At 45.6% G+C, this 17,128-nt stretch overlaps 1 protein-coding gene across 4 annotated transcripts in view; it reads left to right on the top strand.

The window, feature by feature from the left end:
* The window catches only part of CSE1L (chromosome segregation 1 like), a 147,426-nt gene that overhangs the window by 74,452 nt on the left and 55,846 nt on the right, over positions 1-17,128 (top strand). For all 4 annotated transcript variants that reach the window (XM_033963264.1, XM_033963261.1, XM_033963262.1 and 1 more), the window contains exons 14-16: positions 4,630-4,691; positions 12,407-12,543; positions 12,657-12,760. In XM_033963264.1, coding sequence (XP_033819155.1) covers positions 4,630-4,691; positions 12,407-12,543; positions 12,657-12,760 — 303 coding nt within the window. The remainder of the gene's footprint in view (positions 1-4,629; positions 4,692-12,406; positions 12,544-12,656; positions 12,761-17,128) is intronic.

The raw sequence follows: 17,128 nt of genomic DNA, 5'->3' as shown, positions 1-17,128 counted from the left end.
GAGATCAACTACCCCAAGTCGCATCTGCTTCCCACCCAGCGACTTCAATTCATTGGAGCAGTTCTGGACACCACACTAATGAGGGCTTTTCTCCCCTCCGATCGTCAGCGGACCTTGCTCCACCTCTGTCGTCAGGTGCTCATGCATCCCTCCATTCCTGCCCGACAGATGATGGTCCTCCTGGGTCACATGGCCTCGACGGTGCATGTCCTTCCTCTGGCACGTCTCCACCTTCGCACGCCTCAGTGGACTCTCGCCAACCAATGGTCACAGACTACGGATCTTCTTTCTCATCCCATCTCTGTGACATCATCTCTTCAGCAATCTCTCCAATGGTGGTTGAACTCCTCAAATCTTTCCAGGGGTCTACTTTTTCATCTACCCCCTCACTCTATGATCATCACCACGGATGCGTCCCCCTATGCGTGGGGAGCTCACCTAGGAGATCTACGCACCCAGGGACTTTGGACCCCACAGGAGCGTCGTCATCACATCAATTTCCTGGAACTCAGGGCCATGTTCTACGCCCTCAAGGCGTTCCAACATCTCCTCTGCCCTCAAGTCCTCCTCCTCTGCACGGACAATCAAGTCGCCATGTACTACATAAACAAGCAAGGCGGCACCGGATCTCGCCCCCTCTGTTTGGAGGCTCTGCGCATCTGGACCTGGGCCACGGACCGCAATCTCTTTCTCAGGGCGGTCTATATCCAGGGCGAACAGAACTCTCTGGCCGACAATCTCAGCCGCATCCTTCAACCTCACGAGTGGACGTTGGACCCTCCGACTCTGCTCTCCATCTTTGCTCGATGGGGCACTCCGCAGGTGGACCTCTTTGCAGCACCTCACAACCATCAGCTGCCCCAATTCTGCTCCAGACTCTTCTCTCCTCACCGTCTGGCTCCGGATGCATTCCTGCTCGACTGGAGGGATCGGTTCCTGTATGCCTTCCCTCCACTTCCTCTGATGTTGCGGACCTTGTCCAAACTCCGCAAGGACAACGCCACCATGATTCTCATCGCACCTCGGTGGCCTCGCCAACACTGGTTCTCCCTCCTGCTCCAACTCAGCTCCAGGGAGCCCATTCCTCTTCCTGTGTTTCCTACTCTACTTACGCAACAGCATCAGTCTCTGCTACATCCCAATCTGTCTTCGCTCCACCTGACAGCTTGGTTTCTCTCGGGCTGACCTCTCCGGAGAACCTATCTCAACCGGTCCGCCTCATTTTGGACGCGTCCAGAAAACCGGCCACTCTCCAATGTTACCATCAGAAGTGGACCAGATTTTCCTCCTGGTGTCTCCGGCATCATCAAGAACCCACCTCCTTAGCGGTGGAAACTGTCTTGGAATATTTGCTCTCTCTGTCCAACGCTGGCCTCAAAACTACCTCCATCAGAGTCCACCTCAGCGCCATCACTGCGTTTCATGAGCCTATTTTCGGAAAACCTCTCACGGCTCATCCTCTGGTCTCCAGATTCATGAGAGGCCTCTTCAACATCAAACCGCCTCTCAAGCCTCCTCCTGTCGTCTGGGACCTGAATGTGGTTCTCTCAGCTCTTATGAAACCTCCGTTTGAGCCTCTTGCCACAACTTCTCTCAGGCTTCTAACCTGGAAGGTGTTTTTCCTAATTGCCATCACCTCTGCCAGGAGGGTTAGCAAACTACATGCACTGGTTGCCGACCCACCTTTCACTGTTTTTCACCATGACAAGGTTGTTTTGCGTACCCACCCTAAATTCCTTCCCAAGGTGGTCTCAGCTTTTCACCTCAACCAGTCCATTGTGCTGCCCGTCTTCTTCCCTAAGCCTCACTCGCATCCTGGGGAACAGGCGTTGCACACGCTGGATTGTAAGCGTGCCCTTGCTTACTATCTTGATCGTACCAGAGCTCACCGAACAGCCCCTCAGCTCTTTTTGTCTTTCGACCCCAACCGTTTGGGTCGTCCTGTCTCCAAACGGACACTTTCAAATTGGCTTGCTGCCTGTATTGCTTTCTGCTACGCTCGGGCCGGTCTCTCACTGGAAGGAACTGTCACGGCCCACAGAGTCCGAGCTATGGCTGCTTCCGTGGCTTTCCTCCGCTCCACGCCCATCGAGGAAATCTGCAAGGCGGCCACTTGGTCCTCAGTTCACACGTTCACTACTCACTACTGTCTGGATGCATTCTCCAGACGGGATGGCCACTTCGGCCAATCTGTGTTACAAAATTTGTTTTCCTAATGGCCAACCATCCCACCTCCCTCTTTGTTAGCTTGGAGGTCACCCATGTGTTAAGAATATGCTGCCTGCTTGTCCTGGGATAAAGCACAGTTACTTACCGTAACAGGTGTTATCCAGGGACAGCAGGCAGATATTCTTAAGTCCCACCCACCTCCCCGGGTTGGCTTCTTAGCTGGCTTATCCTAACTGGGGACCACGCACTCCTCCGTCGGGCGGGAAGGCACTCGCGCACGCGCGGTGCGGCCAACTAGAAACTTCTAGTTAAAAAGGTCCGTACCGAGGGCTCCGTCGGTGACGTCACCCATGTGTTAAGAATATCTGCCTGCTGTCCCTGGATAACACCTGTTACGGTAAGTAACTGTGCTTTATTGGCTATTGGGCGATAGTTATTGCACAGTGTCAGATTTTCACAATGCTGGCATAAATGCTAAAATCATATTTTCTGAAATCGATAGCAATAAAGGGTTGAGTGATCAAATATTTAAAGATAGATGTTGGAAAAGGGTCTTTAAGTGATGTACTAGTTTTCATTGAAGCTATAATAGTGACAAGTTCCTGAGAAAACTACTAAGAGGAAGATGGCTAGGTCTTTGATCAGAAGGAATTGAATTATTAATAGATGATTGTTAGGTGCACATATCTATAACTTTAAAATAATTGTGCAGGATCTTGTGCTGTTGGATTACGAACTGATAACTAATTTTGGGTTGGTATTAAGTTTTTTAGAATCCTGTATAAAGATGCAGAAGTGGGAGCATTAATGATTTGTTTAGAGTAGTATTTTTTCTTAGCTTCATAAATAGCAGATTTGTAAAAAGTTGCAGTATTATTTATTCTTAAATAGTTCTTTAGAGAGAGAATTTGGAGAATGATGCCATTTATGTTCTGCATGTCTGAGTTATCTTTTATAAAGAGACTTATATCAAACATATATCAAGGAGCCCTAAATGTTCGAACACTAGAGGAAGGACAGGTGTTTAGAGGAGCTAAAATATTGTAAGCAGTTTTGAGGGACGTATTCAAAAGTGTAGCTTTATTTTCTAATGATGGAGAAAAAGAAACTATTACTAAATCTAAGGGCTCCTTTTATCAAGCCGCACTAGTAGGGTTAGCGCACGTGACTTTTAATCACGTGCTAACCCCTGCGCTGGCCAAAAAACTATCGTCTGCTCAAGGCAGGCGTTAGTGGCTAGCGCGGCTGGTGGTTTAACGCACGCTATTACGTGCTTTAAACCACTAGCACGGCTTGATAAAAGGAGCCCTAAGTGTAGAAACAATGAATTGCGATTAATTTTACTAAGGTCACGAGTAAAACCTGTTGAGAGGTAAAAAATTGTTGAGAGGAAAAATGAAACAGTAGTCAAATAAAACCAGAGAATGATCTGTCCACGGGAGAGATGTAGTGGAAAGATGATCTAGTTGTTGTGATGTGGAATTAGAAGTATTAGATATAGTGTATGCCCTTTCGAATGAGCTGGACCAGTTGAAAGAAGAGTGAGATCGGGTCATAGACAGTGGAGCGCAAGACGTCAGCGCGCTGATAATCCAGCGCCGACAGTTCGGCACAAGACAGAAGCGCGCAGGGGAAAAAGTAATTTTTAAAGAGCTCTGACGGAGGGTTTGGGGTGGCAACCCCCCCCCCACACTTTATTGGTTAGTGTTTGTGCTGCTGTTGGAGGGGGTTCGGGGGGTTGGAAACCGCCATTATAGCGAAAACAGAACTTTTTCTGATTTTTTTCGGGAAAAGTTCAGTTTTCTCTATAATGTGGGGGGTTTCACCCTCACACACCCCCACAACGGCAGCGCAAACACTAACCAATAAAGTGGGGGGGTTGCCACCCCAAACCCCCCGTCGGAGCTCTTTAAAAATTACTTTTTCCCCCCGTGCGCTTCTGTCGTCCACCGAATTGTCGGCGTTGGATTGTTGGTGCGCTGGCGTCTGGTGCGCGATTATCCCGTCACCGTGAGATCTAAATCAGCAGTGAGTTGTAAATAAAAGAAAGGATCATCAAGATGGATGTTAAAATTACCTAAAATCAGTGGATTAGAGGCTGGAGGATGATAAATAAGAAGAAAATAGGAGGAGAGGCTAAGATTAAATAGCCAGTGGAGCCATCAGAACTTCCCTAAATTCCTTCAGTACCCCTGGATGTACGCCATCTGTCCCCATTTTTTTGTTAGAGAAATACTGAGTGAACAAGGAACATGCATGATTCTCCGTCTCTCTCCACCTGCTGGTGAATAGACTTTATCCATTCGTTTGGATTTTGTCTGCTGAGACTAAGGGAAAGAAAATTATCAGGTAAGATAATTTTTCCTTAAGTGTTGTGCACATTAATGTAGTAGCACTTATTAGTAATTCTAGTTGTGAATTGCTCCAAGGGACTAAGCAATTTCTGGTTTTGTTTTTCAGTCAATGAGTTTCCTGTACTTAAAGCTGATGGCATCAAATATGTCATGATTTTTAGGAATCAGGTACAGTGCTTTGTTTACCTTATTTTTAATGTTCTTGGGGCGTAGCTCTTATGTAGGCTTGCTGAACCTTTCCCTCCATTTGACAGAAGCAAGTTTGAGAGAATTGTGTGGAGAAAACATTTCAAATGTTGCAAAGAAAAAAATTTCCTGCAGTCACTTGTTCTTTTGTCAGCGTTTTCTCTTCAGCACATGGGATGCTCAGCAGCCTTACATGCTTCTCTGAGAGCTGTGAAATCATCATTGATAGCACTGATGACAAAAGAGTTTTTCCTAGGGTGAATATTTTATAGAAAAGATTTGGGTTGTTGTTTGTTTTTGGTTTTTTTAACAAAGGGCAATGTCACAACTAGAAATAGTCACTCAGGCTGACTTTATGGGGTCAAATCAGAGACCCCCCTGCTTCAATGCAGGGGGTCTCTGGTTTTGATACCCGATTCAGGTCTTTTGAATTTCAGATTAATTGAGGCTAGAGATGTTATGTAGGCAGGGTAAAGGGGAGGAAGGGGAGAGGAGTTGGTCATATCTAAAGATAAATAACTAAAGATCTAATAACTAAAGATAATATTTAAAGATAAATAGCAAGATTTATAGCCTGCCTTCCAGAGTTCTGGAAGCAATTCTAATACATGGTCTTTGAGCTGTTGCTGTAACGACCAGACTGGAATGGCATCTAATCTTAGCCCTGGTTCTAATTTGAGATAGGATTCAGGAAGTATTACTGAACCCTCCCTCTCCATCTCTCCCTCCCTCCACCCCCCCCAAAAAAAAAGTGATCATCTGTATAAGCAATATCGTTCTTTGCCACAAGATGTTTTTTTTTGAAATGGACCTACAGCACTGTGAATGAAGTAAATTTACAGAATGTATGTCCTTTTTGTTGCCAACTAATTTATTACAACAAATGTTTATAACTTTACTGTGTGTAGTTCCAAAGTGAACCAGGTAAGTTCGAGAGAAATTACTTTCCTTACTGTCCATACCAGACTAACCAGACCTGTGGGGTTGTGGTTTTTGACCAACAGATAGAAACATAGAAACATGACAGCAGATAAAGGCAAAATGGCCCGTCTAGTCTGCCCATCCACAGTAACCGTTATCTCTTTCTCTCTCTGAGAGATCCCACATGCCTATCCCAGGCCCTTTTGAATTCAGACAGTCTCTGCTTCCATCACCTCTTCCGGGAGACTGTTCCACGCATCTAACACCCTTTCCGTAAAAAAAGTATTTCCTCAGATTACTCTGGAGCCTATCACCTCTTAACTTCATCCTATGGCTCTCATTGCAGAGTTTCCTTTCAAATGAAAGAGACTCGAATCATACACATTTATATTATGTAGGTATTTAAACAACATTTATATTATGTAGGTATTTAAACGACTCTCTAGAAACAATACTAACGATAACAATCTAAAATAAATTACTGCAGCAAAAACGACTATCATATCTCCCTTCTCCCGCCTTTCCTTCAAAGGATACAGATTGAGATCTTTAAGTCGGTCTCCATATGCCTTATCATGAAGACCATGTACCATTTTAGTAGCCTTCCTCTGGACCAATTCCATCCTTTTTATATCTTTTTGAAGGTGCGGCCTCCAGAATTGTACACAATATTCCAAATGAGGTCTCGCCAGTGTCTTATACAGAGGCATCAATACCTCCTTTTTCCTACTGGCCATACCTCTCCCTATGTAACCTAGCATCCTTTTAGCTTTTGCCGTCACCTTTTCAACCTGTTTGGCCACCTTAAGATCATCACATACAGTCACACCCAAGTCCTGCTCTTTTGTCGTGCACATAAGTTTTTCACTCCCTAAACCAGGGGTGGGCAACTCTGGTCCTCGAGGGCCGGAATACAGTTGGGTTTTCAGGATTTCCCCAATGAATATGCATTGAAAGCAGTGCATGCAAATAGATCTTTTGCATGTTCATTGGGGAAATCCTGAAATCCCAACTGGATTCTGGCCCACCCCTTCCCTAAACTGTACCGTTCTCTCAGGTTTTTGCAGCCCAAATGCATGACCTTGCATTTCTTAGCATTATATTTTAGCTGCCAAGACTGAATGCATCAGACGATACAAGATGGCGGCAGCTTAGTGCAATGCTCCTGTACAAGGTCGGAGCGTTCCGATTTTTCAGCAAAATAATTCCTCATACCAAGAGAAAGGGAACGGTGCAGTCAGAACCCTTGGCGACCAGCACTTCCCTACCTGCTCAGCGGTCTATACGGAGTTTTCTCTGCACTTCGTCTCCACTGTTGCCCGGAGCCCATTCTGCTGTCTCATCGGCGGGAGGAGCCACCAAAGAGCTGGACCTTGAAACATCTCTCTTGTCTCCGGGTTCTGTTCCTTCGCTGTTTCCAGCCCCCACCTTGGCACTGCTGGGAGTCCCAGATGAGGAGCACTCGATCCGGGTAACCCCAATCCAAGAAGGGCAACTGCCGTGAGATTTACAGAGAAGCATAGAGAGCTGGGAGGGGTAATGCAAACTACTCCCCAGCTAGAGAAACCAGTAGCAATAACTTTGGAGAGCATTTGGGAAGCTCTCCAGACACTGAACACTACAGTTTCAAGATCTTCTACCCAGATTGTATCACTTGTAAGTATAGTTGAGAACCTGGGGAGGAAATTGGATGGGACAAAAATGGAATTTTCCTCTGAACTAAAAAAAGTTTCAGATAAGACAGATAAACTTGAAGAGTTGACATCCAGTATGGTGAAGGAAAGGATTGCTCTTGATAGGAAGATTGAACAGATTGAAAATTTCAATCATAGATTGAACATAAGAATTTAAAATTTTCCTAAATCCTTGGTGATGACTCCCATTGATTTGCTTAAAAAATACTTTTTAATATTCCGCCGGTTAATCGTATCTATTATCTACCTGTTAAAAAAGCAATGGAACCTGAACCAGGGACTTCACAAGCAAATATTCTTGATCCTTTAAGTGATACGGATATTCTGGACTCAACTATTACCGAAAATACTGAAAGAACGACTCTATTAGTATCTTTCATATTTGAACAGGATGTTAATTCCGTTTTTAGAATGTTCTTTAGAAAATCCCTGCTACCATTTTATGGGGAAAAAGTCTGGATATTTCCGGATGTTGCAAGATGAACTCAAGAGAGAAGGAAGTTATTTCTTGCCTCATTTCTATTGGTGCCTCATTTTTGCTCTCATATCCTTGTAAATGTATGATAAGATACTTGGGTGTTAAATATATGTTTTTCTCCCCAGATTAACTAAGGGTATTCATTGATATGAAGAAATTGGTCACTGGAAATGTTTAGTGTAATTGAACAGTTTATATAGAAAGTGGGATAACTGTTAAGCCATTCTTCATATTTGTTTTCTAGTTGTAGTATTCTCCTCTTTTAATTTCACTTGGATCCTCCGACCTATGTTATGATTGAGGTCTAAGGAAGTTTGTAAATTTTTTCCTTTTTTTCTGCAAAATTCTTGTTTTAATGATTCCTTCTTTATTACTTAAACAAGTATGTACTTGTTTATAATTTTCAAATACCAATAAATAAATAATATTTCAGACCATTCTTCAAGCTTCACCAGGTCTTTCTATTGCAGATTTTGGTATTATCTGCAAAGAGGCAAATCTTACCCAACAACCCTTCAGCAATATTTATAAAAATGTTAAAAAGAACAGGCCCAAGAACAGAATCTTGAGGCATACCACTGGTAACATTGCTTTCCTCAGAGCGATCTCCATTGATCACTACCCTCTGTCGCCTTCCATTCAACCAGTTCCTGACCCATCCCAGAGGCACTCAGTTTATTTATTAGACGTCTGTGTGGAACACTGTCAAAGGCTTTGCTAAAATCTAAATACACCACATCTAGCGCACATCCTCTATCCAATACTCTGGTCACTCGGTCAAAGAAATTAATCAGATTTGTCCAACAAGACCTACCTCTAGTGAATTCATGTTGCCTCTGGTCCTGTAATCCACAGGATTCCAGAAACTTGACAATTCTCTGTTTTAAAAGTGTTTCCATTAATTTGCTTACCACAGAAGTCAGACTTACCAGCCTGTGCCCTACTTCTTCCTTACTTCCACTTTTGTGGAGAGGGACCACATCCGCCCTTTTCCAGTCCTCGGGTACCATTCCCAACTCTAGAGACTCTTTGAAATGGTCAGTCAGTGGAGCTACCAGAACGTCCCTAAGTTCCTTCAGCACCCTCGGATGTACACCATCCGGCCCCATCGTTTTGTCTACCTTTATTTTAACTAGCTCCCCACGAACACAACCCTCTGAAAATCAATCAGGGTCTATTATTCCTCCATCCCTATTCAGACAGAACAAATACTTATGCCATCTGCTCTATTTAGGCAGGTCTTTAGTATTTCTCTGTCTCCAGAAGGTGGTAAGGGTTACCCATGCTGCTTCTGGACTGGCATTTTGGAATGAGCTGCTGGGTCAGTTGAAGAATGGATACTTGGTGAATCAAAGAAGTTTTCTAATGATTTGATTGGAAAAGCTCATTTAAAAATTTAAATAAATATATTATTTTGTGACCTAGGGCATACCCTGAGGAGTACAGGCTTTCTGCCCCCTCCCCTCTCTTCCCTCATCCCATTGTAAGCTTTAGAAGTAGAATTCTTGGAAATGCTTTGGCTGTCAATTTAATAGTGCTGTGGGGGTAAATGTCTAGTTAGCACCTAAATAGGGCAGGTTGCACAAGTTTGTTCTACCCTGGAATAGACTGGAGTATTGGACACTCAAACTGCACGAGGGAAACAAAATTCCTGGAGGCTATGAGGGACTGTTTCATGGAACAACTGGTCATGGAGCCAACACGAGGAGATGCTACTCTTGACCTAAACCTCAACGGGCTAGGGGGACCCGCAAAGGAGGTGGTAGTACTAGCGCCACTAGGAAACAGCGATCACAACATGATCCAGTGCAAGCTAGCAATAGGAACATCAAAGGTGAAAAGAACAACAACGACAGCACTCAATTTCAGAAAAGGGAATTACGTTAATATTTAATATTTTTAATTTTCAAATTTTATAGAAAATGTACAACATGTTAGAATACAATTGATGAATATTCAATAACATTTTTATATCTAATACAATATGTTCTAAATAAAAATTTTTATCCCCTCTCCCTCCCCCCACCCTTCTATTACTTTTCATTCATACATTGCATATTGTATAATAAGGGTGGGGGGAGGGTGAGGGGGAAAATCAAATTTAGATATATAATGTATTAGATATAAAAGTGATACTATGTATTTATCAATTGTATTTTAATATTTTGTACACTTTATGTAAAATTTGAAAATAAAAAAAATAATGGAGAAAAGGGAATTACGAAGCCATGAGGAAAATGGTGGGAAAGAAACTTAGCAGCAGCTCAGGGAAGATGGAGACCGTAGAAAAAGCCTGGTCCCTACTCAAGGACACGGTGCACAAAGCATAGAACCTGTACGTCCCTAGGTTTAGGAAAGGGTGCAAAAAGAATCGAACAAAAAACTCAGTGCGGATAACAAATGCAGTGAAAAAGGCGATAAGGGACAAGAAAACATCGTTCAGAAAATGGAAAAAGGACCAAACCAAGGACAACCAGAAGGAGCACAAAAGACATCAAAAGGAATGTCACCGAGTGGTTAGGAAAGCAAAAAGAGAATATGAAGAGAGACTGGCGGGGGAAGCAAGAAACTTCAAACCATTCTTTAGGTACGTGAAGGGGAAGCAACCGGCCAGGGAGGAAGTGGGACAAGAAGGGAGTGGTAAAGGAGGAAAAAGAGATAGCTGACAGGTTAAACAAGTTCTTCTCGTCAGTCTTCACAAGAGAGGACACATCCAATATTCCAGAACCCAAGGAAATCATAAGTGGGAATCAGGATGAAAAGCTGGTCCAACTAGAGGTAAGCCAAGAAGATGTCCTCCGACAGATAGACAGACTGAAGAGCGACAAATCACCAGGTCCGGACGGCATCCACCCAAGGGTACTAAAAGAACTGAGAAACGAAATAGTGGAAACACTTCGCCAAATATGTAACCTATCCTTAAAAACTGGGGAGATCCTGGAGGACTGGAAAATAGCAAATGTCACGCCCATCTTTAAGAAGGGATCAAGGGGTGACCTGGGAAACTACAGGCCGGTGAGCTTGACCTCGGTTCCGGGAAAGATGATGGAAGCACTGGTTAAGGACAGCATCTGCGAACACATAGAAAACAGTGGACAGCTGAAGGCGAGCCATCACGGCTTCTGCAAGGGAAGGTCGTGCCTCACAAACTTACTGTACTTCTTTGAGGGAATAAACAGCCAGATGGATAAAGGGGAATCCATAGACATCATTTACTTTGACTTCCAAAAAGCCTTCGACAAGGTACCCCACGAACGGCTGCTTAAGAAGCTGTGGAACCACGGGGTGCAAGGGGATGTCCACCGATGGATCAAACACTGGCTGGCAGGCAGGAAACAGAGGGTTGGAGTAAAGGGCCATTACTCAGACTGGCAATGGGTCACGAGCGGAGTTCCACAGGGGTCGGTGCTGGGACCGCTCCTGTTCAATATATTTATTAACGACCTGGAGGCGGGAACAAAATGTGAGGTTATTAAATTTGCGGATGACACCAAACTCTGCAGCAGGGTTAGAACCGCGGAAGACTGCAAAGACCTGCAAAGGGACCTAACGAAGCTGGAAGAGTGGGCAAAAAAGTGGCAAATGAGCTTTAACATAGAGAAATGCAAGGTCATGCATGTAGGGAGAAAGAACCCGATGTTCAGCTACAAAATGGGGGGATCATTGCTAGGGGTAAGCAACCTTGAAAGAGACCTGGGGGTGATGGTGGACACAACATTGAAAGCATCAGCACAGTATGCGACAGCCGCAAAGAAAGCAAACAGAATGTTGGGTATCATTAGAAAGGGTATCACGACCAGGACGAAGGAAGTCATCCTGCCGCTGTATCGTGCAATGGTGCGCCCACATCTGGAGTACTGTGTCCAGTACTGGTCGCCGTACCTCAAGAAGGACATGGCAGTACTTGAGGGAGCTCAGAGAAGAGCGACTAAACTGATAAAAGGTATAGAAAACTTTTCATACGCTGACAGGTTGGAAATGCTGGGGCTATTCTCCCTGGAAAACAGAGACTAAGAGGAGACATGATAGAAACCTTCAAAATCCTGAAGGGCATAGAGAAGGTAGACAGGGACAGATTCTTCAGACTGTGGGGAAGTACAAGTACAAGGGGGCACTCGGAGAAATTGAAAGGGGACAGGTTTAGAACAAACGCTAGGAAGTTCTTTTTTACCTAGAGGGTGATGGACACATGGAACGCGCTTCCGGAGGTTGTAATAAGCCAGAGCACAGTACAGGGGTTCAAGGAAGGTTTAGATAGATTCCTAAAGGATAAGGGGATTGAGGGGTACAGATAGAAGTAGAGGTAGGTTATAGGAATAGTCAGGGACCACTTCACAGGTCATAGGCTTGATGGGCCGCCGCGGGAGCGGACCGCTGGGCACGATGGACCTCTGGTCTGACCCAGTGGAGGCAACTTCTTATGTTCATCTGATGGTTAATAGCCACAAGTCCTGGACTGGTCTGGTATAACTAAAGAAAATAAAATTATTGGGTAAGTCCTAATTTCTCTGTTCAGATTCCTCAGTTCCATTAAGGTTATTTTCTGAAGAAATGTCAAAATAGTCTTTCATTAAAGCTTACATATTGCTATTTATTTCTAACAGGTACCAAAGGAACAACTTTTAGTGTCGATTCCTCTCTTAATTAACCATCTTCAAGCAGAAAGTATAGTTGTTCATACATATGCAGCCCATGCACTTGAAAGGTTGTTCACAATGAGGGGATCCAACAACACTACTCAGTGAGTTCTTACATGTTAAGTAGGATATTCTGTTAATGATGTTTCCCATCAATATTAACTTTGTAATTAATCTTTCCTGCCAATTCTTTTAAATCTGATGTTTACTCCCACAGCATTACGGCAACAGAAATGCAACCATTTGTAGAGATGCTTTTAACAAACCTTTTCAAATCACTTGCACTACCTGGATCATCTGAAAATGAGTACATAATGAAAGGTAAGTTATATTTTATTCTAAACGTCAAAAATAGTAGGGATAGGTTGTATGAAACCTTGAAGCCCTTTAAAAAAATACAAAAATCAGGAAATACTTTAAAACATTTAAATTTTTTTAAATAACTCACAGAATAGTTAAACTCTGGAACTCGTTGCCAGAGGATATGATTACAGCGGTTAGTGTAGCTAGGTTTGAGAGGTTTGGACAAGTTCCTAGAGGAAAAATCCATAGTCTGCTATTGAGACAAACATGAGGGAAGCCAGTGCTTGTCCTGGATCAGTAGCATTAAGTTTCTGCCAGGTACTATGACCTGGATTGGACACTTTTGGAAAAAGGAAACTGAGCCAGGTGGACCATTGCTTTGACCCAGTATGGCTATTCTTATGTTATTAACTTGTATTTCTTGTGCAATAGGACTGATAGTCCTAACCATTGGGTTAAATAAACCTCCATTAGTTGCGAGGATTGTAGAGAGCCCACTGCTTGTTTTCATGCTCCACCCCCTCCCCTTAGTCTTGCTGTCTACAAACAAGGTATAGGGAGCCTGTTTGTTCTGCTTGAGTTTAATCTTTATTTATTTGGGGGGGCTTTCGGCGCTGCAGTGGATCCTGGTCATCCTGGGTCATCTCTGGCTGTGAGAAGATAAGATTCTGAGGTCTGTAGCCCACAGGCACATGCCTTGCATGAATCCTGTGTGGTCAGTCTGCATCAGGGTCCATACCTACCCTTGGGGAGCAATCTTGCCCCAGGTTAGGCCGCAGTGGGCTTGAGTTGGTCACCCTAGGTTCTGTCCGCAGTAAGCTTCAGCGCAGTCTGAGCGGGACTCGTGTTGGTTTATCAAGAATTGGGGCCGACTGCATTTCTCCCCCCCCCCCCACGATGTCGCACGGTTCTGGTTGGGGTCTGAGGTCCATTTCCACATCAGGAATTGGATGGCAGGCTGAAGAAGCAAGCAATCTGTTGGGACTCCAGGCTTGTCTGAGATAGAATTAAATGCTGGCACTATAATCTGGAACCTGGGACATTAGATCATCTACTTTATTATTGTCCCTATATTAAGATATTTTGGAATTCAATCTGATCTCAAGTGAACTTATTATTGGAAAATCATGTTGCACTTTCTTACGATACAGTGTTATTTGGCATGATGAGAAAAAAAGAGTCAAATATCATATAACAACAAGCTTTTATTAGTTATGACAGAGGTTGCCATCCAACCTATAACCAATAATTGGAAAAATCACAGAAACCTTAGTTATACATTTTGGTGGAATTCATTATGCCATATATTTAAAATGGAACGAGCAATAGCAGTACAAAGAGGGACATATACTAACTTTATAAAAATATGGGGGCCATTGGCAACATATTGTGGTGAATAGTCATCAATTCTTCTCTTTTCCTTTTCTTTTTCTTTTTTTTTTCTCTTGTAAGCACACTAAAGAGGGGGAGGGAATTGGGAATTATTTATACATAATATGTTAAAATATGCTATATAATATGTGTGTTTATTCTTACTGAAAATGTGATAAAGAGTGGGTGGTTGGGGGGGTTATTAAGAACATAAGAAGTTGCCTCCACTGGGTCAGACCAGAGGTCCATCCCGCCCAGTGGTCCGCTCCCGCGGCGGCCCATCAGGTCTGTTACCTGTGAAGTGGTTTCTGACCACTTCTTTAGCACTCTCCAGACCAGTAGAGGTTAATCTTTACGAATGGGTATATATCCAATCATGACCAGCAGGTGGCGACTGAAAACAAAACTGTGGGACAGTATATAATATACTCCCTTCTCTATTTACATCAGTCTTCTTTCAGTCTCCAGCAGGTGTTGAGTGATCTGTACCCATCTCCCTTGGTAGGGCTGTTGGAATTTGTTTAGGGGGTTTCTAGTCCCTGTTTTTGGCCAGACAGAGCTGTTGGAATTTGTTTAGGGGGTTTCTAGTCCCTGTTTTTGGCCGGACAGAGCTTGGGTGGGCTCTGTTTGGGGGTCCGTCCTACCTCGGGGGTGTCAAACCCGTTGGGTCTCGAGCGGATTCCCTCCCCCCACTTCCTCCACCTCCCCACATTTTTTTAGAGGAGCCTCAGCAGTAAGCCTTGCCCCCTAAATCAAGCAAGGCATATTGCTTCAAGAGCCTGTAGAGTCTGTTCTATAAAAAAAAAAAAAAATCCTGAGGTAGTGCTAGTCTGCAGGGTTGCTTCCCTGTCAGTTTACGGTTTTTTTACAGTATTTTTTCATCTAACTGGCACTTTGTTTCTAGCTAGGTCGCGTATGGAGCAATTGTGCCCTTCTCCGGGGGAGTGGGACACAATTCGGTCCAGCCGTGAGGCACTCGCGGCCGGACTGAACTCGGTAGTTTGGGCCGGTGAGGTGGTGGAGCTCCGTCAGCAGCGGCTGCAGGCGCCCAGAGCTCCCCGCCGATGGTGCCTCGCGAGTCGGCTGGGAGCAGTGGGGAAGCCCGGTCTTCCCCAACCGCCCACGGAGGGATTCCCCGAAGGATTCCCTCTCAGCTGATTTTTTGACAGCTGATGCCGACTTGCCTGTTTTAGCGGCTGGGACTGTTCAGGCTTCTCAGCCGCTACAGGCCATGGAGGGAGCATTTTTGGCGGGAACTTCGCCATTTTCTCTGTCTGGCCCCTCCATTTTGTCTGCAACCTCAGGTGACCTTCCCCCTGTATTGCAAACACAGGGGCAGGTTTCAGCAGGGACCCCTGCTGGGGCAGGGAGTCCCTGGGGACCCCCAGGGGTTTTTTTGCCCCCAATTTAATTTCTTTCTTTGTGCAGACAATTGGGGGTCCCCCGTGCACCTGGGGGGTTTCGGGGGTGGTTTCCCTCCGTGCCCCCTGTGGCTTTGCCTCCCTCTTTTCGTTTGGCGTCCTCTCTTCCTCCTCCTTCATCCAAGCGCCCGCAGGGGGCTTGGATTGCAAATTGGTGGTCGGAGGAGCGTGTTGGCATGATTGAGGACCTGGCCGCTTTGGCAGGCTTCCAGGATCCTCTCGAGGGGACGCCCGCTGGCAGCGGGGTGGCGGGTTTCCCGTCTTCCAGAGCAGATGCGTCCGTGATGCGCTTTTTATTCAGAGGGATGAGCTTTTAGACCTGATATAGCAGGTCTCCTCAGTGCAGCATTTTTGAAGATGCGCCACCGGAGACCCCGCGTATGGGGGCCCCTCTGCTTCAGGGGGTCTGTCCTGTTTCCCACTCTTTTCCTGTGCGTCAGGATTTTCGGGATTTTGTGCTGGCGCAGTGGACTACGGGCGCCGTTTCGGTTGGTGTGCGCCTTGGCTCATGGGTATCCCATCCCGGAGGGGGATAGGGCTACCTTAATTTCGCAAATGGGGGACGCGGTGGTCTCAGCACTTACTAAGCGGCATACCGTGCCTGTTATGGACGGTTCTGCTCTTAGGGTCTCTGAGGAGCGTACGTTAGAGACACTTCTTAAGTATAATTTTAATGTCGCTGTCTTGGGGGTCCAGGCGGCTATTTGTGTGGGGCTGGTGGCTTGCACCGTGTTTCGGTGGTCTGAGCGTGTCCTGGATCGTGAGTCTGATGACTGGTCCTTAGTGGATCAGGAGGTGGTGAAGATTGAGATGACTGCCTCGTTCCTCTCGGTTGTTCTTTGTGACTTGGGGCGGCTAAGTCTGGGACTTTTGGTGGCCGCACGCTGTACCTTGTGGCTTCGCGCTTGGTCGGCGGTTGCCGCGTCCAGAACTGAACTTCCCAAAATTTCCCTTTCGGGGGTTGTTTTTGTTTGGAGAGGACTTCGATACAGTGGTTCAGACTCTGACGGACTCTAAGGTGCCCACCCGGCGTCTCGGTTTGGCATTGCCCGGGGGCGTCTGCGGGAATTTCGCAAGTTTCGCCTGGGGCATGGGACTGCTTCTTTCCAGGCTTCCGGTTTTTCCCTGGGGTCGGTTGGCTTAGCGCATGCAGTCCTTTCAGGGGGCCCGTCGGGGGGGCTGGGAGTTCCCCCCCGGTTCCCCTGCTGCCCGTCCTGCGCGATGGCTCTTTGCCGGCGTCCCCTTTGGTTCCCGTGGGTGCCCGGCTTCGCAACTTGTTTCCCAAGTGGACCGAGATCACGTCCGATCGGTGGGTCCTGGTGGTGGTGCGGGACGGTTATGTTCTTGAATTTTGCCCGCTCTCTGCTGGATCATATCTAGCCTTTCCATGTCAGGTGGCATGGGAAACGGTAGCCTTTCGCCAGACCCTTTGGCGCTTGCTAGATCTCAAAGTAGTTGTCCAGTGTTCCCTCAGGAGTGCAGCACCGGCTGGTACGCCATTTCCTTTGTGGGGCCATAAAAGGAGGGGACCTTTTGGCCCATCCTTGGTTTAAACCGAGGTCAACGGGGCTCTCAAAATTCTCTTTTATTCGCA

Source organism: Geotrypetes seraphini, chromosome 11, assembly GCF_902459505.1.
Source record: "Geotrypetes seraphini chromosome 11, aGeoSer1.1, whole genome shotgun sequence".
Classification (NCBI taxonomy): domain Eukaryota; kingdom Metazoa; phylum Chordata; class Amphibia; order Gymnophiona; family Dermophiidae; genus Geotrypetes; species Geotrypetes seraphini.
Note: the sequence above shows the minus strand (reverse complement) of the source record. Positions and strands in the feature narration are given on the sequence as shown.